Source organism: Pieris napi, chromosome 9, assembly GCF_905475465.1.
Source record: "Pieris napi chromosome 9, ilPieNapi1.2, whole genome shotgun sequence".
Lineage (NCBI taxonomy): Eukaryota > Metazoa > Arthropoda > Insecta > Lepidoptera > Pieridae > Pieris > Pieris napi.
In genome coordinates, this window is record NC_062242.1 from 6,014,368 (window position 1) to 6,037,034 (window position 22,667).

General features: G+C 33.8%; 1 protein-coding gene across 1 annotated transcript; it reads left to right on the plus strand.

Annotated features, from left to right (window-relative positions):
- Positions 1 to 9,604: 9,604 nt before the first annotated feature.
- On the plus strand, positions 9,605 to 21,126 carry LOC125052206 (phospholipase A1-like). The gene is made up of 8 exons (XM_047652872.1): positions 9,605 to 10,215; positions 11,387 to 11,432; positions 16,343 to 16,610; positions 16,937 to 17,085; positions 17,977 to 18,200; positions 18,485 to 18,641; positions 20,046 to 20,171; positions 21,045 to 21,126. Exons 1-8 carry the CDS (start codon positions 10,179 to 10,181, stop codon positions 21,070 to 21,072), a joined length of 1,035 nt encoding a protein of 344 aa, XP_047508828.1. The 5' UTR covers positions 9,605 to 10,178; the 3' UTR covers positions 21,073 to 21,126.
- Positions 21,127 to 22,667: the final 1,541 nt, after the last annotated feature.

Consider the following 22,667-nt stretch of genomic DNA (forward strand, 5'->3'; position numbering starts at 1 on the left):
CTCGGAGCACCCAATCATAGCTAATATTCCACAGAAACGGTCCCAGAACTGATCCCTGTGGAACCCCGCACAACACCGGATGGCGAACGATTTCACCCTGTCCGTTCACAATTGCCACCTGTCGTCCTTCCAAATAGCTCCCTACTATTCGGCGCAAGTACAGGGGAACCCCGAAAAATTCAAGGGCCTCCCTGATCACGCCAAATGGAAGGCTATTAAAGGCATTAGCAATGTCAAGAGACACTGCCAACACCCTCCCGCCCCGCTCGACTACTCTCTTGGTGTACTGTTTTAGGTCCATGAGAGCATCGATCGTAGAGCGTCCAGCCCGGAAGCCATATTGGGCCTCGTCCAGGTCCGGCCCCACGATCGAGAGGTGACGGCCCAAACGAGAGGCAATAATCCACTCCAACGCCTTACCAGCTTCGTCTAAGAGAATTATGGGCCGGTAAGCTCCAGGGCTGTTCGGCGCACGACCTTCTTTTCGGATGAGACACAATTGGCCTTCCTTCCATGCCGTCGGGAACCGTCCACTACGTAAACATAAGTCAAACAGACCCCGAATGGTTTCCCCCATGTGAGGAAAAGTTACCGCCAGGACCCTAGCATGCAAGCCATCTGGGCCTGGTGCCTTCTTTCTGCTCTTCAGGCGACAAAGTATGGACTCTATTTCGGAGTCAGTCACCTCAGGAGCTTGCTCTCTATCGACATCCCCATCCACCACCGAGGTCACCATTCTCGGAGGGACGATGTTCGGAGGCAGAGGGAAAAGCCCCGAAATCACCCTATCAAGCAAGGCGGGCTCAAGAGTCTCCGTTAGGGGAGCCCCTGCGCCCTTTAGCCTTTTCCGAGCTGCTTGGTAAGGGCGCCCCCATGGATCACTGTCTAACTCCTTTAAGAACTTTTTATGTGCCTCGTTCTTGGCGTCTAAGATAGCCACTTGAAGAACCTTCTTGTGTCTACAGTAGACCAACCGCAACCCCTCTCTAACCTGCGGATCATCACTTCTTCGTCGGCAGCTTCTAAGATAGGCCCTCCTTGCACCACTACATACCCTGCGAAACTCTTCGATTTCCCGCGTCCACCAGTAGATTGCCTTTCGCTGAGGTGGCGGTCTCCACTTAGGCATGGAGGCGTTGCACACCTCAGTCATGTTCCGTTGGAATCTGCGGACGCCCTCCTCCACACATTCAACCGGGGTCGAATCCGCACACCACGCTTTAACAATGGCAACCTCTTCCGCACGCTCCCGGTTGAGTCGACCAACGGTCCAGCGCGGAAAAGTCCGACGACTGGTCCGTGGCCTCAGAGGTGGCCCTACAGAAGCATTAACGACAAACCTAATGTAGCGGTGATCTGAAAACGTCTCCAAATCCCTGATTACCTCCCATCCAGACAACCTCCATGCGAAGTTTGAGGAGGCAAGCGTGACATCTACCCGAGACACTCCCTGTGGTCGTACACATGTAGGCTCCGTCCCCCAAAGTATTCTAACCTTACCTAACCTAACCCAACCAAATAAGTAAACAATCACAGACAAAATAATAATGAGAAAAAAAAGATCAACATGTACAGTAAAGACCAACATAAGCAGTAGCAAAAGCAAAACAATAACTGTTTCTTTTATACTCCGCTTCGCTTGACCGAGCGCGAGAGAGACGGACAGTCTTTTCATGATGCAGATGCATGATGATTTCAGTTTGACATAACGCCTCGCGCTTATTCACAGACACTACACAAGCACAAAGTGTAAATGTGTTGAAGCCGCCAGCTTTAGATAACATACCAATAACTATAAATCATAATGATATTAATCTTTATAACAACGTTTTTCATATTGTAGATTGGATGTCTATTAGGAGATGCACTTATGGAATTGTCAGAACATGGTCTTGATTTGGATAAAGTGCATTTGATAGGACATTCCCTAGGGGCTCATCTTGTGGGACATGCTGGAAAACGAACACAACAAAAGGGAACGCAGCTACCAAGGTAGTATATACTTCCTACTACGTAGTAACTAGTTTAATAATACCAATTGTCTTTTTACACGCTTTATATTAGCTTCACCTGTATGTATGTATGTAACCGATTCCTTCGTACTCGATTTTACCCACTTTAAACAGGCAGATTTTATTCAAATTTTGCGCACCTGTCAAAGATCGATGACAATGCAATAATCCGAAGAAAAAAAAAATGTAACTAAAAAATAAATAGTAGTTTAAAAAAACTAAAAAACACGCTTTTAAAGCACATCAAACTAAAAAGTGAAAAATAATTCCTAATTTAGGCTGAAAATGGTAATGAACAAAAAATACTGGTATTATTGTGAAAAAGCGTGGGTTGCTCTATAGACGAAAAATATGGCACAGAGCGCCTCACGCTTTTTCACAATAATACCAGTATTTTTTGTTCATTACCATTTTCAGACACTTATGTCGTGTTTTCTTTTAGCCAACTCATTATTAATTAGAATATTTTTTTTTCTTTAAATCGTAGAATCACGGGCTTGGACCCAGCAGGACCACTGTTCACAGATCCCATTAATTTAGCTCTCGGACTAGAAAGCACTGACGCCTTTTTTGTAGATGTATTACACACAAATCCACAACGATTGGGAACGTCGGATAGTATCGGAGATGTTGATATATGGGCTAATTGTGATTTGGAATATCAACCTGGCTGTTCAGAATCAAAAGGTATAATACAATTAATGCATAAATTAGTTTACTATTTTTGCACACAGAAAAACATCTATTATATATAGCCTAATTTTATATATATATACATATATGTTCTTGTTACATTTGTAATTAAAAATATTTGTAATTTATAACATAAAATTGGTTTCCAGACTCTTGCAGCCATGTACAAGCAGCCATATATTTTGCCGAATCTGTGAATTATCCTTCATCATTACCAGCAGTGTCGGCGGAGAGTTGCCATGATTGGAGCAACGGAGATTATAATAAGAGCGATATTTTATACCTCGGGATAACTTACAATAGCCAGTTAGTTAAACGATTTTCTTTGCTTAAGCTAAAAACAACATTCTATAGCTAACTGAGAATAGGTATAAAAACTATATTTACAGGCCTTATACTTTATTGAGTTAATTATTTATGACAGCATAATACAAAGCTCAGCTCTGACACTCATTGACAGCTCAGCAGTGACCTAACAACTCCAACCAACCACTGCTAGATTTTATAGCATATTTTATTAGAATATTTATACACATATTTTTTTTCAGAGCAAAAGGGGATTTCTTTTTAAGAACTAATTTGAAGTCACCATTTAGAAAAGGAATCGATGGTATTCGTCCCTGAAATGATATATAAAATATTGTATAATATTTTTTAATAAACTTTACGTTTTTTAAGTAAATTTATTCATAAAAATAAAAATTCCAATAAAAAAATTCATTATTTGAGTTACTTAGACGTTAGTAATGTATTTGGCTTTCTTTAAAGTATCACCAATTAATTAAAAGGAATACAGAAAAGTCAACAGTATATATAATTATGTTAAAATAATTTATTCATTTTACATTTTTATGGCATATACAAGTTAATTATAAAGTATTTATTAATTTTGCCATAAGTTCGTAGACTTCTGTGTAAGATGTTCGAACCAATAACTCTGCTTAACTTATTTGCTGGAAATTACAGAAAAAAAATGATCTGACATAAAACAAAATTGTGTGAATTGATTTAAATGAGTACTTCCTTTTTCTAATATTAATGAAGACTTACCTACCTAGGACTAAATATTGTTATTTATCAAAACTTATTGCAAGTCCAATTACACAATTTATAGTCCGGTCAAATTAGACTAAAAAATAGTGGTCAAATAACAAAAATTTCCGGAGAGCCAAAAATTGGAGGAGAGCTAGGGTTTACCATTACAAATAAAGTTTTAAAAAACAACCATCGATCATATGTGTGCTACTAAAGTTATTAGAGGTCAAAGGTCAAAATTTGAGGTTTTTTGAATTTTTCTCGAAAACGGTAAGATTTATCAAAAAACGTTTTTTTGCCAAAGTTGTAGATCTTAAAATCCTCTACAAAATTGAAAATCACCATTTTTTTCTTAAGAGTCACCATTCCTGAGACACCGCGCTTCTAAGAGTCACATACTACATTATATGCACACATTTCCACGCCACCTACGCGGCGCGTTTTTTTAGCGTAGTTTTCCCTGTACTCCACTGTCATGACAAGTTTAGGATAATTTAAGGGAACAATACCCGCCGTTCGTCAAGTTCTAGATATTACCTTATTATTGATATTGTTATTGATTATTGGGTTAAGTATTGTTTTGATTTCTTTAAATATTTTAATCAGATTTTAATTTTAGAAATTAATACTCTTGGAATTCTACTTCAACAGTCAAATAAGATATCTTCTTCTTCCTCTTCCTCTTGCTGGATGTACATAAATGAATCAAATATAGCCGAGTCATTGGTCTCTTAATTAAAACCACAGGAATCTTCCTCTATTGTACTCAACTAGTCATTTGAGCAGGACTGACCTTGGCAATTGGTACATGCTGGAGAACACAATAACCCTGTGGCATATTTGCAATTGCAAAAAATAGTGTTGAGGAGTTTATTCTGGAGCTGGTGGGAGTAAAGTTTGAATCGGCTTCAGAGTATTATCTATTCATTTCCAACCCCAGTTCTGAGTTCAGTTGAAGTGTCAGTGTTGAATATCAGATACTGATGTTGGAGGAAGACATTATAGTTATAAGTACTTGTTTCTTGTTACGCGAATAAAAAAAAATAAGTATCGGTATTTATCAATGCAAGCAATTTTTTATAGCTAAATAATTCACAAGAAGAAAGCGAATTTCTTCCATAATTATCGTTTGAGGTGTTTCCACACATGTATTTACAGAAAATGATTACTCATTTTCTGTAAATACTTTAGCGCAGTCATTCAAATCTTTTCTTTTTGTTATTTTAAATGTCTTACCTAACCTCTAACTTCCAAAAGCGAATCCGACGTTTTTATATGGAAGCAATATATCTCTAATCGATGTTACAGCACAATTGACGGAAATATACGAATTAGTTCATTTTTTAAAACGGCAAAATAATGGCATTATTCTAATTTATTTTTTATGATTTGTTGTGTTGTGTGATGTTGCTTTTGTCAAAGGCAAAATATAATATCAAACGCCTTTGAAAAAGTCATAGCGACGACACGTGACATATTTTTTTCTAAAATTGCGCCACGAAGAATAACTATCGCAAAAAATATTGAAGGAAGTACACAACCACTTAATTATTATTATATTATGATAATTTAAATTAATTAAAATATTCTTAAGCTACATAGAAATAATAATAATTTAAATAGATAAAAATAATATTAAAACAAATTTAAAAAGTTTGGTCCTTGAGTCTTTTAATGCTGGCCACATTTCCTCGCTGTGTTGCGATACTTATTTTTTTAGTGAGGATAGCACCAGCTTTGAGGTCATCGGTACTATTTACCAGTTGTTAAGTAAAATCTTTAATTAGCACCTAAGCACTTGAGCCCCAAGGCCCAAGAGTGAAAAGGGGAACAAAATCGATTAATCATTTATCATTTTCGTCTGGTATGATGCCGCGGCAGCTTTTGTGTTCGTCCGTGAGACGGGGAGTATCTCCCAAACCAAAACTTGTCCCATCAACCAAGGTATCAAAAACCTCCCATCCGTCCCCTTGTCATCGTCTGTAGCGATGCCTGTTGGCTCCAAAATGGCTGGAATATTGACGAAGGCAAGAGAACGGCGTATGATTTCTTTAAGCCCGACGTCGCGAGAAAAACATTGGACAGTAGGGGGACGCTGGCCAACGCTACCCTTATGTTCACCTAGCTAAGGCTTAACTTAACGCGGGGCAACGGTCAAGAATAGCTACTGAAGATCCACGAGCAGACGACACGGAGGGCTATCGTACTCGCAGACATCTATCGCAGCTAGTGAGGCATCTTACTTCAAAGCCACAGACAGGGTCACTTATTATAGGAGTACTTATACTCTTAAGCGAAGGCTGATGGCAATTCGAGGTGACTCAGGGAGCAAAAGAGTGCCAGTATTTGGTGAAGGATAAGTATAAAGCCAATGACCTGCGTCCCTAGACCTCACTGCCACCAACCCTGCGCGGTCGTGTTGAGGTGAATTGGTGGTACGTAATAAGGTTTGGAATTCAGATTTACAAAGAAGATCCCAGCTTTGAAAGATTACGGTAGGGCGGATATTCGAGCCTCTGTCGGATGCTTATCACGCGTTTCTTGCATCTTGTAAATTCGCAATATCGTTTATAGAATAAAATGTAAGGATTCTACCTACCAGACTGCTATATTTGTGAGCAGATGAGAGAAACGTATAAACGATTTATCTTTTGTATAAATCACTTACGACATCTCGCTCCGGCTCCAAGTCTTCGTCAACCGCTGTCTCCGCCGTATTCTGGGTATCTCCTAGTCCGAGAAGAACTCGAACGAGCCACTTTGGCGCTGCCGAAAAACCCTTATAAGCAGATCTAGCGACGCAAGTGTAACTCGATAGGCCTTTTACTCCGAAGATATTCTAATTACTACCCAAAGCAGGCGCTTGGCTTGATAGGAACCCAGAAGCCTGACCGTCCCAAGCAAACCTAGAGACGTTCTGTTGCAGATGAGGCAAAGAGAGCCAGAAAGACTTCAAAGTAAAATGCGAAGCTCAAGACCGAACGCGATAGAGACTCATAAGGCATCAATTCAAGTAAATCATAATCATAATATCAAACTAAAAATTAATAAGATAAGCAGATCTTTAAGAGCTGTTTTAGATTATAAATATGTATATTTTGGTTATCAAATACAGCACAGCTACCTTGGCAAATTATACTCATATGTAAATACGTGTAATTAAAGAAAACCCGCACAATTCTCCTTCACAAGAAATTGTAGTTACAGATGAACGGTTACAATACCCGTACCGACAACATGCCGTTCTAAATAACACCTATTTAATTCACGTTTGTTAAGGTTATTTACAGGCAATTTACACGAATCAACTACAAAAGATAATCTAAATTTAAAATATTAATAACATGTGTGTCTTCCTACTGAGCAATAGCAAGTTTAAATAGTTTAAATATTATGTATCGAATCTGATGAATTGGGGCTGAACCATTTCCACAAAAGGAAATAAACTATTATTAAAACTGACCATATCTTCATCATGCTTCTTCTGATAAAGATCTGGGCTGCCGGCATGCGCTAGATGGTCGCTCTTACAAACAATAATAACTTAAAAATAAGCAAAAAAAAATCTCCTTGTAACAGACATATTTCTCAGTCTTACTCCGCTATTTAAAAAAAGGGTGCGTGTACTTATGTACGCGCGTAAGAAGTTATACTTCTTTGGCATTATTAATAATAGTTTTTGATTGCAAGAAAATAATTAATTACAATTAAATAATCAAAGACTGGAAAAGGAGTCATTATAGTCAATAAAGTTCAGTTTACATTTGAAAAATTAAATAAATACACATTTATTATTATTCTTACATTAAGTGTAACATAAATTCCATTATTATTCGAATGTTGTTTTTAAATTATGTCCAATTCCGTAGCATCTTCCGTGGGCAACTTCATTCTGTTAATTTTGTGTAACGGTGCGCGCGCATCGTAAAATTTCACTCTCATCAATTTTTCATAACGCGCCTAAAGAAGTATAACTTCAAAAAATACAATATTAATTTACTTACCTATTACAAAAATAATATTATTATTAAATTCCGTTAAGGGTTCACTTTAGTTTGTTAATGGAGCAGGTCGGTTTTATATTATGTTATACATAATAATTTATTTAAATTAGATTACAGGATCCATTCTGGCTATTAAGTACTACTTAAAACTAATTTTCGGACGAATGCTTATAAAAGTAGATGTGGGACTAGCAAGACACAAAGCAAGATTTTCTGGGTGACCTCTGGAAATGAAACGCGGACCTCCGGGTTGTCATTGAATAATTGCCTTGACGAACTAAACCATAGAGGCTGCACATACTTCTACTTTTTTGAACTAAAATGTCTACTGGTATATTGGTCTTGTCAATCCATTTTTATTGTAATCAAAATGCTTTAAAAATAACACTTTTATGCGAACCCCACTCGTACTCAACTCGACTCGTAAGTCAAACGATTATACGCACTGTTTATCATTTTATAAAAACCTTATCGCTTTAATACTCTTTACATTGACAATTTTTTGGCATTACCTTGATCCACATTGTACATAGTTTAAACAGTTTTTGCTAACATATTTATTACTACCTTATCATTTATAATGCGGGAAAAGGATAGATTACTTAAAACATTAGACAGAATCCTAGATAAACGCTTAAGTATTTACTATTTATGATACAAGTTAAGACTGGCTCAAATATCAAATTGAATTAGCCCTAAAATTAAGTTAAAATTAGGATCCCCTTAATTCCGTGAAATGAGACTTGGAGACGAAGCTACTTAACAAGCATATATATTATTAAAAGTTGGTATATTAATAAAAGTTATTTGAACATAATGTTTATTAATATACCAACAACATATATAATAAAGCAAAGGAAAAAAACAGAAGAAGAAGCGGCTGAAAAAGCTAAAGCATGCAAATACAGGGGGCTCCCAATATGATTTTGTCCCATGCGGTGTCGAGACCCTTGGTCCGTGGGGTCCTAGCGCTATAAGGCTTTTTAAGGAAATATCAAGCTGCAGCTACCTCGGACAAAGATTTAGTCTAGCTTTTCAAAAGGGGAACGCTGCCAGTACCTTCGGGACCTTGCCTAAAGGGACTCCTTTTAATAATATATTTAAGTTATTATGTTTTAAGGTTAGTAATTGTGTTTCTAATATTATTAATAGTATACAGAAAAAATTAATAATATTATACGTTTAATATCATACTAAAGATATATTAAGAAATTTGTAAATACTATATATTTTTTTATATCAAATTAAATTAGGGGCATGCCTACCTTCCCGCTGGCTTTCCATGAAGAATAGAGTCTGTCAGTGTAAACTTAGTGAAAAAGTATGGCCGCGACGGAAGCCAGTCACGCATTGACATCGCTCGTACTGCGTAACAAATGCATTATAGTAACAGGGTCGTGTTAGTACTGTTCTAATTGTTTTTGTATGTAAATCAACGTTAGTTTACATACAGACATAGTAAGGTGTTTGAACCTTCGGCTAACTGCAAGGATACATCACGGTCAATGTGTATAATTTAAACAATTGTTTTACAACGGCCGCATATAATAAAAATAGTATTTTCTAAGGTGAATCAACTAATTACAACTTAGAAATACAGCCTAGGTGCATTTCTAATTCTTTTTTTTTGTCTGATTCATTTTGGGGATAAAATTTTTTTATATGCCCATGAACACTCACAGATCACCGGATAAATAAACAAAAGAACTCTAAAAGATGTGTACATAGCATCTCCCATTTACTCCCACTTTATGATCCCTCTAGTGAACTGCGAATCAAATTGAGTACAGGTATAAATAGATATCAGTCTTAAAAGTTCTAATTTTCATATTATGTAATTTCTGTTTTACTGACACAGTTCATAATTAGGCGCAATTCACTATTACATAATACACTTGTCATCTAATTTCTTTGTCTCTGTGTTAATCTTACAAAATAAAACAAGCATATTAGATTTTATAAGCAGAACCAATAATCATACAACTATGAAAATAGAAAACCTTTTTTCAATTTTTGTAACCGCATACTAAAATTCTTTTGCAAATATATTTTTTATACTGGAGCTGACGATGTAAGTAACTCTAGGAGCCATAAAGGAGCATGGGAAAGCCACGATTGGTCATTCATGAATGATTTTCTTAATAGGCGATCAGATTGCATTACTCAAGGAAAACAATTATTGTATCGACGGGATTCAAACGTATCTCTGAGCTAAGCCTTGATGTGTCGTTTTAGGTAAAAAATGATAAAACCGACAAATTTCCGCCTTATTCAAATAAAATGGAAGACTGAAGGATTCTCGTCCAAAAGGCTGCTGCAATTAAAATACGTATCACGTCTCGTGGTTTAAAAACTTTGCATTCAGCACCACTCGATATAGGCCGAGTTTATTACCATTCAGTACGTCTGGCTTGACACGCGTGTTTAGTGAAGAATGTGGAACGAAATATGGACACTCGTATTGGTTACTGGTCAGTATTTTTACAACTTTAATCTGTTACAAATGTGATGTACCAATGCTTTATTATATCAAAATATCCATAACTGATAATTTGATTTTTTTTTTTTTGCAAAAAAACAATTGAATCGTTTGTTTATTTAAATTAAACCACAATGTACTAACTATAAGCATCACATTTAGAAACATCGCCTTATAGTGGACTGAAAATACAAGTGAAATTCCTTAAGATAATGTTCTGAAAGTGACATATTTTTTTAACAAGGGTGGAATTTTTTGGGCCTTCCTACTATTACTCTAAAGGTGATATCAGACGGTTCACTCGAATGATTGTTCACTCGAGTGAATGCTTCATTTTTTTTCATTCTATGTTCACACGGCTTAAGACGAAATGATACAGAAATGAACATTCATTGTTCTTTCTTTTAAATATGGCATCGAATAAAGTCGTACGTCTTGGAATTAATTTAATTTGTGATCATTTAATCAAAGAGTTGACAAAAAAGAAGCAAAGAAAACGTCGACGGTGGTGGGTGCGACCATGGATTGAGAAAGAAGAAGAAATTTATTTAAAAAAAAAAGTAATGTATTTTGATCGTTCCACTTGAACACCATTTTGCCGCATGAAAACAATATAATAACACACAGAAAAAAAAAGTTATAACTTCGTCGACAACGTGATGTCCGTCGGCTACAGGACTCGAAACAAAATGGCCGAATCCGAATGAACGTTCTCTCAGTGTTCAGACCGTTCATTTCTCGTTCATTCGGAGTGGGAATGAAAGATACCGGATGCCAATATCCAACACTGTTGGATCGGTTCACTAATGAATTCATTCGGCACTCGTGTTTCATTTTTTGTTCAGACATTTCATTTCGAGTGAAATGTACCGAATGAAAGGTGAAAATGAACAAAAAATGAACCGTCTGATATCACCTTAAGAAACGAGACATCTTCATCATCAGCTTTGGAGATGCGAATTAGAGCTAGGGAGGTAATCAATTATTGAGCGCAGTTAAACTTGACCAAATTATATAATTATTGCAATCTAAAAGTTATTTTTTCGAAGGTCCCTAAGTTGTATCGAACCAAATTGCAGAATCGTTGTTGACCTCCTTGCCATTCCTGTAATTATAAAAATTGCAACAGACTAAAACATAATTTTAATTATAAACTTTTTTAGGTTTCATACCGTTAAGTGAAATGGCAATGCTACGGTGTTATCAAGGGTAAGAATACTTAGAATACTTATATTGAAGTTAATTAAGAAAAGTGCCTGCAAACGAATATTTCCATCCGACCTAATTAAGAAAAATAGGTTCTATAACGATATTTTTCCGTTAATTGTTAATTTTTATTCCCCTAAATCACCTTTGTTTTACACAGAATCGATATTGCGAGTTTCCTATAATAACATTAGCTAAAGAAAAAAATGTGAACAATAATAAGGTAAAAAAAACAATTATAACTAAAGAGAAGTGATTAACTCGTATGTTAATTAGCCCGAACATTATATAAACGTATTGTTTCCTCTATACACTCTCGTTCATTTAACTTTTGAATACAAAAGAGCCCTGTTTTAAAATCGGTTATACATGGTTTTATAAATGTTATGTTAAAAAGACAGCTTCATAAATAATAATCGTTATACAAAAGCAGTCGTATCGATGCCACAGACAAAGTTCTACTAAGTTTTTTATGCCAGGATCTGATAATGATTGAATTGATTTCCATAAAATTAGGCACACTGCAACATTTTTATTAAAAAAAAAACATTTTTGGCCTGATGCTGTTCTCTATAAAACAGTCTATAACGTTATAAAATATTCTTAACTTGATCTTGTAACAAATTAAATTCAAAGTCACTTATTATTATATAAATTGCGTGATTGGCCTACTTTTATTGAAATTTTGAGCATGCGATGAAACTCGCCTTTCACATGTCAATACGTTCAGCTTTTATACATGACAAATCCTCAAAATATAATATAATAACAAAAATTACACGCACAATTTACCTTTTATAGTATTGTTTATATAGTCCCGAGTAGCAAATTAATGCGGCTAGGTCTTCCTTAATCAGGACCTAAGCAAAGGTCTCATTTATAAACCTTTATACATAGATTTGGTTACATAATTTTACACGAAAAGTGACAAAAACAAATGATAAGGAACATTAAACAGCTATTTAAGGCTTACAATGAGTATATGAAAAATGAGGTTAATTTTCGTTTCGATAATGCAACAAATGTCTATGTAATCCGTAATAATGTCAAAGAATTATGTACAGGAAATCATTGTCGTATAGTATCGAATATATTTCCTGCAGGCGTAGATAAGAGCAGCAGCTATATACTCGTATATTGGTAGAAGAGTGGCATGCACTCTTATCCCTGAGGTCGTAGCTCGTAGCTACGAACCATGGCTGATCACCAATTTTCTGTCTATTGCGCATTTAACACTGCTTCTACGGAGGAGGAAAACATCGCGGACGGTCGTTTTACTTTGGAGGATATATTTCCGACTGCCAAATAAGGCGTTTAAGGCGGCAAACGAATAATAATAAGAACTCTAAAGATCACTAGCGCTATACAACACTTGGTAGATTCTGCTCTATGACATGCTGCTCTATAGGTGCAATTGATGTTGTCCTGGTTCTTCCAGAACAAAAATCCACAGCGCTGTCGAGACGCGAAAGCCCTCAGAGTTTAAAGTCGCACTAGAATAATAGGCTGTATTATAATTATAGCGTCTGTTTTACGTTTTATCATTTTCATCACTTAATTAATTTAATTTTTTAAACATAATAAACTCAACACACACTGAATGCGTAGTTCAGTAGAACTTACATTATGTTTTACGATCTTAGCAGCCCTTTTAAAATAAATTAAAAACCTTGGTTTACATAGACCACAATCCGCATTGGCGTTACGAAACTGCGATAATTTTTTGTCCTTTACCATACAATAAGTGAAACCTTGATGATTTAAATTTAAATATAGCATAACCTACATTATTAAAATTTATACATACAATATTCAGCGGTTATAAAATACACATCCTAATCATTATACACACACGTCCTCCCTCGGTTATGTCTGAAGTATTTTCTAATCCAAGTTTATTACTGTAAAACGTTAGTAAAAAAATATTATCACATATTTATGTATGAAAGCAAATACCTCACACCTCAGGGATGAGAGTCTGCAGCCATTAGGCCAACTAATATATATCTGCTGCTGTAATCTACGCTTGCAGTCGATACAATATATATAGATAGACAACTATTTCCTCCTACACAATCTACCTTATTACTAAGACGTTTTGGTGCATTATCGAAACGAAAATTAACATCCTTATTCATAAATTTGGTTTTATTTTGATAATTTATGTGCTAATTACTCCTCGAACTTTAGCATGGCCAACGGAAATCTTTGACATTATTCCTGAGTGTTGTTAAATGCATTTAAATGCAATTATTATTCTAAACAACTGAATATAAAAATACGCGTCGAATCGTAAACTACTGTAAGTATTTTCGAAGTGTATTATTTTCAAACATAATGGTAGTAGGCCAAAGACGGAGATGTTTTTGGATTAAATACGTAGACTATAAACTCAGGCTTAATTAATGAGGATAGATATTAATTTATTTTTAATAATTATTATTGTTATGTACACTGTACTATGTATAGAATATTTTATAGAGCAATATTGTAATTTCATTATTTTATAACATACAAAGGCAGTCAGGTCACATTGCCGTGTTACGAGGATTTTGATAAAATTAAAAGTCAATGTTTATGTAAAGATAGGTTTGTATACTCGTATTATCTAAAACATTGCAATGAATAATTTAGTCGCATTATACAATCAAAACAAATATTTAAATAAAATGGTTTTTTTTTATTATATTACTACAAAAACTTTACATAAAGACTTAAAATATAATCTACGCCTAAAAACCAGTGACGCATTCAACTCTTCAGTCCTGGACCTTAGTTTTTACGATATTTTTTTTTCTTAAAGGCAAGCAGGTAATCAGCGTTCTGTATGGACTTTTTCGGTCTATGTCGTGCCGGCATCCTTACTATGTTATTCTCCACCGTAGAAGCGACCTCAGGCATGAGAGTCTGCAGCCATTAGGCCAACTAATATATAGCTGCTGCTGTAATCTACGCTTGCAGTCGATACAACATATAGACATATATACAATATATATAGATAGACAACTATTTCCTCCTACACAATCTACCTTATTACTAAGACGTATTGGTGCATTATCAAAACGAAAATTAACCTCCTTATTCATGTAGGGAGTAAAGCCTCAAATAGCTGTTTAATGTTTCCTCCTTATCACTTTTTTGTCACTTTGCATATAAATTCACGAAACTTGTATGTGTATAAGATTATGCGTTTGTATGGAAGACCTAATAATTTGCTAGTCATTCCCATAAACAAAAGTGATAAGCCTTACTTAGGAATACTAGAATACAATTGCAAAACAATAGTGACATTACGTAATGAATTATTAGCAATAAAGTATGGTTGCTCTTGGTTTAGTATATGCTGCCAACAACTTCATATGTTGAGGCCAACGACCTGATTTTAAAAGGAAACAATACAATTTAAATAATTAATTTCATTTAATTGGGGACAGAAACGGTCTAAATTATGGGTCATTCATTATTATTTAATCTCGTTTCTTAAACATAGGCATACATCAGTTAGTTTTCCAGGAATCACAGTATATGTTACACTATGACTAGCACATGGAGGTTATTTATTTACGATTCAAAATAATTTTAAAAACAATAATATTAGATTATCGTCATGATTTTGTATAATAAAAACAACTGTCTTGGTAAGGAAAATAATTTAAAAAATGTTTTTATTTACTTCTTATTCGACCTCTACAGTTAAGATTAATTCTTTGCGTAACTTAACATTAATATTAAATATTATTTAAGATTATATTTAAGGCCGAGTAAGGAAGGCATGTCATATATCTATTAAATATTAATCTATATGTCGTTTTTGTATAAGAACAATAAGTTTAATAACCAACATTTCAAAAATCACATTACATAGATTTACTAAACATCTCAAACGATATCTTGTTCTATTCTGATACTGAAAATATTCTTATATTGCAAAAATAGTTTTAATATAAATGTGTAGAAATAATTAATATAATTTTTAAAATACTGTTTACGTGTCAAAAGGAAGAGACTGGCTGCCCACAACACAGGGAATCCTAGTGTGGGGGCCAGTGCACTTTACTTTATCTAAATATCTTGTATATTGTGTATAATAAAGTTTTTTCTTTCTTTCTTTAATTATAAAGAACTTTTGACGGCAAGCTCTTCAAACAAAACCATTGCAGCTAAGCTGTTTTAGACCCTTGATTCGCTTCGATGAACTAAACTAAGCCATAGGTTTATATTTGTGTCCGAATGAAAGAAATAGCTAACATACAGATACCGGCAAACTTCTTGAACATTAAACAAGGGAGTGGGGGAAAGTTTGCGCATCTGGGACACAAACGTCAACTGATTTACCAATCACGCGATCGACATGTGACCCTCCCGCCGCCCCTCCACACAGTGATACCTTAAAATCGCTTTTGCGCAGGAAAGGACATTTGTTCAAGCTGTTTGCCGGTATCTGTAACACTATTCTCGTCGTCCCCAACGAAGTAATTCTGAGGCGTTGTACAAAGATTAGAATGCGGCTCATTAATTCATATTCATATGAGATGTTTAAAGTACATTATGGATGTAAAACTGTATAAAGTGTGAGCTATTGAAATATTCGAGACCTTCAACAAAATTGCACCGCGACTAGTAGAACTAAAAACATCCTATTTCATGACTTCCTCTTTAATAAACAATCAAACATTACATGCTGTAATATGGAAGCATCGTCATATAAGTAATACTCGTATCAGTTTTCATTTTATACAAAGTAATAATAAGAAAAACATTAATAATAGTAATTTTATTTTACTATTTCTATTATTAGTATCTAATAAGTACAACTTAACTATTATATGTTACAAAACCAATGAAGTTATTTAATTTTTTTTATTGTTTTGTATTTCATTTAATAATGATTATGTATTTATAAATTATTTAAGGTCTATGGATAATTACACAACATTCTCACTGGATGACCCAACGTCTGTACTAAAATCCTCATGTTTCGATACATCTCTGCCTACCATTGTGTATACATTTGGATACAGAGGGAAATGCACAGGTCCGGCCACCTCAGCTATGCTAAACGGTTACATTGACACAAAGAAACGAAACGTCATCCTTCTAGACTGGGAAGAGGAAGCTAAAAGTAGAATTCTCGGCATATCTTTGGGTTACGCCGTGTTTGCATTGCCCAATAGTAAACGGGTCAGTATCGTTTCATTAGATAAGTATATTATTATCGATTGTTATATATTATAACAGTAGATAATACTATAACACCAGAATGGAGGAATTTTTCTATCCTTTTACTAAGAAACGATTGTAAATTTTGTAAACCGTTGATTTTACGACTTATGAACAGATAATTTTTATTAGTATTATACACAAGCGATAACTCAAGTATTAGCTAATATTTTACGGACACTTGAAAAATAAATGTATTTTTGGCATACACTGTTTGGCATTTGGCATTGTTTAAGTTGTAATAAATTATATCTTATGTACATAATATTTTTATACTGTGATTTCAGGTAGGTCAAGAGCTAGGCGCGGCAATATTAAAACTTTATAAAGATGGGCTTGCAATGGACACCCTACACCTCATTGGCCATTCACTTGGAGCTCACCTCATGGGCTACACTGGAAGATGGATTCGCGAACAAGGAATGGTCATACCAAGGTAAACTATCGGCGGAGCAGAAGTCCAAACACGAATTCTCTGGCCTGAGAATAGTACTATATACATAAATAAAGCTTCTCCAATTTATTACAATACCGGCTCCCGTCGCAGCTTTACCTTCGTGGTTTTGGTGTGTTATTGGCAAGATCTGTTCAACAATAATCGTTATATTTTTCAGTTGATTTCGCTAAAAATGAAATGAATTAAACACCTAAACCCACCTCACATAATCTATTGCTGACAAAAGTCGTGGTCATAAAGACGCTGGCTGACCACGACTGCCATAAAAGTTAAGATATATTAATACTTATACGTGGGTAACACTGAAAATGTTTAGAACTGGCCAGTTAGAAACAATGCTAATGTAAAGTTTTTTTTAATTTCAATTTTCGAACTGTTTAGTAACCTAATGTAGTATGTATATTGCATCCATTTGTCATTTGTTTTTATGAATTGGCGGCAAATCTAAAAAAAATCGGTCAGTGATTTATTATGAAATTCGTTGTGGGCTTACTCAACAACAACGCTATGATAGGCTACGATTAGCATTTCTTAATGAAGCCCCATCTCGTGCCACTATTTACAATTGGTTTAACGAGTTTAAGCGTGGACGTAGAAATCTAAATGATGATCCGCGTGAAGGACGTCCTTTAACAGCGACTACTGAAGATAACATCGCTGCTGTGCGACGCATGATAGAGGAAAATAAGAGAGTGTAATGTGTGTAAAGATGTGTCATACTATAAAGACGTGTCCTAAGACTAGAGGATATTATAAACGTGAGCGGTCATACGATACGAAAACGATAACTGTTAAGCACAATAGGATAAAAATCCCTTTACTTTTTAAGAATAATATTTAATTAAATAAGTATCTTGTTTATATTTTCAGAATAACAGGCTTGGACCCAGCGAGAGCTTTATTCGAAGGGATTTTTGCTACTCAAACCGGATTAGATCGAACCTGTGCAAAATTCGTGGACATTGTTCATACGAATCCTGGGAATTATGGTACCACCAAGTCTGTGGGTACAGTAGACATCTGGCCAAACTACTCATCAGATGGTATGCAACCTGGATGCCCCAGAGGATCATATCCTATGTTCAGTTGGGATGGTAAGAGAGGATATCAGATATTAATGTATCTACATTACAAAGTCATCGACTAATAGAGTGCTAGTAATAGGTAATGTTTAAGAAGTTAGCAGAAATTCGTTTTCAGAATTTATATATACGTAGATATACCGATATTATATTTTTTTTATGGCATTTACATCTTTATTTATATTTTAGGCCCTTGCTCGTCGATTTAATATGAATAGTTTATATGAAATGTCAAGTGAAATCCTAAAATACATAAGCTACCTATCATTCAGTAGCTCATTGCACTATGATTACAGACCTCTGCAGTCACAATAGAGCCGTTGAATATTTCGCGGAATCGTTGAAGAATGGAACTGATTTTCCTGCAGCTTCAGCTTCATCATATGACAGCTGGGTTATCTCTGACGAACCTTCGAACGACACCATTTATTTAGGCGAACTAGTCAACATTCGGTAAGTCTAAATAGAAATAAATTCTGTTTGAGAGGTGGAAATATATAGGTATTTTCAGGTAATCTATATACATAAAAATGAAATCCGTTTTCCGTTGTCGCGACATAACATGAAAACAGCTTGACCGATTTGTCTGATTTTTTTTTATAATAAATCTTGAAGTACGAAGATGGTTCTTACGGAGAAAAATAAAAAAAAATTGAGTGAAAAAGTCTAAAAACAACACTTTTCTATATTCCCATACAAAATATTCGTAATAATACTTTAAAAGTGAATTTGAACTTTAATACCATAGCATAAAGTTCAAGTGTTAGTGGAGGGGTTCCGGGAAGGTAAATTTTTATTTTTTGACATAATGAATTTCTGTATTATCAACTTTCTTTTTTTTATCTTACTAGCTAGACCGGTGTCTCGAATAGCACAATAAGTATTTTAAAAAAAATAAAGAATCGACTGTTAGGCGGTAATATGTTCGCCAGGCCAGCTACTGAATTATAAATAAAGTAAAAAAAATAAACTTTTATTAATCTCAATTATAAACTCTGTTGATGTAGCACCGTCAGTTATAATTTGGAAATCTCTGATAAACATATTATTTTGCGAGACTTCGTTCGTTCATTAACATCATGTAACAGGGCAACACAAATATAAGTTACAATTTAATGTCACTAAAAAGCAAAGCTTCACTTGGAAATAATATAGTATCTTTTCGGGTAAGAAAAATATTCAACTCGATACCTGGTTCCAGAGATTAATTCCAAAGCTTCATATAAAACTACCCAAGACCAGTATCTATACTCGTTTTAACAAGAATTGTACGTAACGTTGATAAATACGTAGACAAAGGATAGCCGTTGATTAAAAGGCATTTGAAATTAAAATTATAGTTACTTAGTCACTTCACGATCATGTCATTGTATACTGACGTGAATGATTTATTAATAAGGATTCACCGTACAGAAATGTTTCCAAATAGTAAACCCATGTGGCATCATTGTTGCTTAACCTATCGTCGGCGTAATAATAATATAGGCTTGGATTAGAACAATTAAGAAACTTCTAAAATTTTAAAGGACTTATGAAAGAAATATAAAGCATAAATATTTTTATCTTCAAAGCAGAATAATGATGAACACTACTAAGGTTTTATGGTTGTATGACTTAAGCTTGCTCTAAGGTCGAAATAATAAAAAAAAACAAAATTATAAGGTATTATTACTTAAAATTGTTGTAATTATTGTCTTTGTATTGACACCATTATAGCTGTTGTAAAGATTCTATAATTATGAAAAATATCAATCTAACCCTGGTATTCCTAAGTCCTAAGTCCCAAAGCATTATTTTCCAAATTGGTACACCTATTTAATCATTGAAATAAAAACTCAATATTATTTTGTATATTAGCTCCCGGGGGAATTACTACTTATCAACAAATGGTCAGTCTCCATACCATAAAGGTCTAGATGGAATTATCCCCCACGAACAGGAGAGAAAACGAAGACATGTGTCAGAAATGTATAGTTTAATGGGGTAAGATATTAAATATGTAACACTAATATTAAAATGTGAAAATATGTTTAATTGGCAAATTTAACCATACTAGAATACATCCCATACCTTTATTTCCCATAATTTTGTTCAATAACGATTTTATTCTATGTGACTTAAAACACACAAAAAATATCTAGTCTATTAGAAGACCTGACGACAACCTGAAGCCACTATCGTGCCACAAATTATCAAATAAAAAAAAAATTATCGTATACAGTAGGATAATTACTGTATACATAAAAAATCATATTAAATGTGACATCATTAACATCGTGCATCATTATCATTAACAAAAAATATTTTAAAAAATCAAATTAAATAGATCGACGTATACTTAACGTACGATATACGATAGTCATGTACGTTCGAACCTAGGCATGAAATTATGCCACTTGTACGATAATTATCCTACGAACCCTGCCTTAAGGTTTTTCAAGGAGACTAAAACACAAAACTTTTGATTGCATTATTTATTGTCTTAAAACAATATTCACAATAAATATAATATTAAAATGTACCATTCTCTTAACTTACTTAATATGGAAATGCGAAAACGCACAATAACGTTTTGGCCTACATCAAATAATATTTTACAACAATCACAGTAGTAGTAACATACAATTTTACACTAAAGAACATCAATGACCATAAAGTGGAATTAGTTTTTAGTTTTCTGTTTAATATACAAGTACTAAATTTCCGAGTTTCATGATCTTTCGAAAGATTTTTCTATCGCTTAGTTAACAGCTAAATTCTAAACTAATAATTGTAGTCTTAAGTTTAATATTTACAAACTTAAAATAAAAAGGAACGTAGAAAGACAATTAATAATACTATATTTCTCGATTTCAGAGTTCTGGAAGCATTGATGGGCTTTTGATAAGCGAATTGCCCTAATGCAGAACAATGTCAATTCGGAATATTGATATAGGTATGGTTTTCGATTATAATAAGATTATTTGTGTGTAAGCAACACGTATTGTGATTTAGTTTTTAAATAGAAAATTTTGGTTCTAAGAATCAAAACTTATAATTTTAGATTTTGTAATGTCATTACCAAAGGAATATTTTTGCCTTTCCGATATTTGTGCCATTAATTTATGTATTTTATATGTAAAAAAACTGTAACATATTTAATATTGAACCAAGAATTATATTCAAAGTTATTAATAGGCCTCTTATTCATAAGAATCCGTCTAATTGCACCGTTTTAAAGTAACTCGTTTGTCTCGTCTTCAAAGCGTAAACACAAGTTGCTAGAAAGAGACGCGATAGTATTTAAGTTAAGGGTGCAATTAAATTCAGTTAATATTTTTATTTATATATTATGTATAGATAAATAGAAAAAGACAAAACAAAGGCTCACTGTGAAACTAGTAGCGTCATTAAATTAATATCCAGTTATAACTAAATGGATATTTTGTATGTTAATTTATGATTAAACATCGTGTCAAATTAGGATATAATAAATAACTGATTTAAAAAAATTGTTTAATTTTTCGTGTTAATTTACCCAATTTTTTTAATTTTAAAAAACATTTTGGTATCTAGACAAAACATAATTACAAATATTAATTCCACATTTATTTCTATTGGCAACACGTCTGGGCATTTTCCCTGTTGTTTATAAGGTTTTTTTAAAGTTTTATATTAAGAACAATACTATCAATCTGGTTCACCAAAATATACAAGGCATGAAAAGTAAATTACTAGAAATTGAGTTGTTTTTGAGCAGTGAAAATGTTGACATACTGTGTATTACAGAACACTGGTTAAAGACATGTGAACTTATGTTCAATTTTTGTAATCATCAGATTGGTAGTTCGTTCTGCAGAGGAAATGCAATACACTGTGGCTCATTAATATTGCTTAGTAAAAAATAAAATTTTAAGAAAGGAAGGACATAGTGAGCCTCTCTGTGGAACACCTTATAGAAGTATCTTGTGTGCTGGAGCAATTTATCATCGTTAGTTTGTATAGCCCTCCTTTACAATAAATAAGAATGCTTTATCACTAATATTTATTATAATTAAACTTTTCCTTATTATGTTAATGATTGTAGGATAAACTTTCCAATATGGAAATTCCATCCATCCATTTAATATTTTTTTTTTATTTTTACTTTAATACAAATTGGTAAATAACACGCAATTACAAAAAAACGCATTGATTCCAGAAATGCAAAATTAGTTTCAATGTAATTGTGATTTTTGTGTATTTCCCTATATGTTTGAAGACAGGATAATCTTTTTCACGTTATATTTAATCAATATTGCAATGTTATATTTAGTTATAAATAGAAATTATGCTTTTAAATCATTATTATTTATGTCAAAAACCGTGTAGTGCGTTTTTGGTGAATGAAACTAGATGGCTCTCATTTCAAGATGTATCTGTTCTTTTTACTATAAACACTTTTCTTTGATTTTAATGTTTATAATGCAATTTTATGTGATGTTCTTAAATAATTATTTA

What these genes read in the sequence shown, in the direction of transcription:
- LOC125052206 (XM_047652872.1), top strand. Translation starts at nt 10,179, where the DNA reads ATGTGGAACGAAATATGGACACTCGTATTGGTTACTG. An exon ending in GACACTCGTATTGGTTACTG is followed by an intron (nt 10,216 to 11,386) that starts GTCAGTATTTTT and finishes AAACTTTTTTAG; the next exon opens with GTTTCATACCGTTAAGTGAA. An exon ending in GAAATGTATAGTTTAATGGG is followed by an intron (nt 20,172 to 21,044) that starts GTAAGATATTAA and finishes TCTCGATTTCAG; the next exon opens with AGTTCTGGAAGCATTGATGG.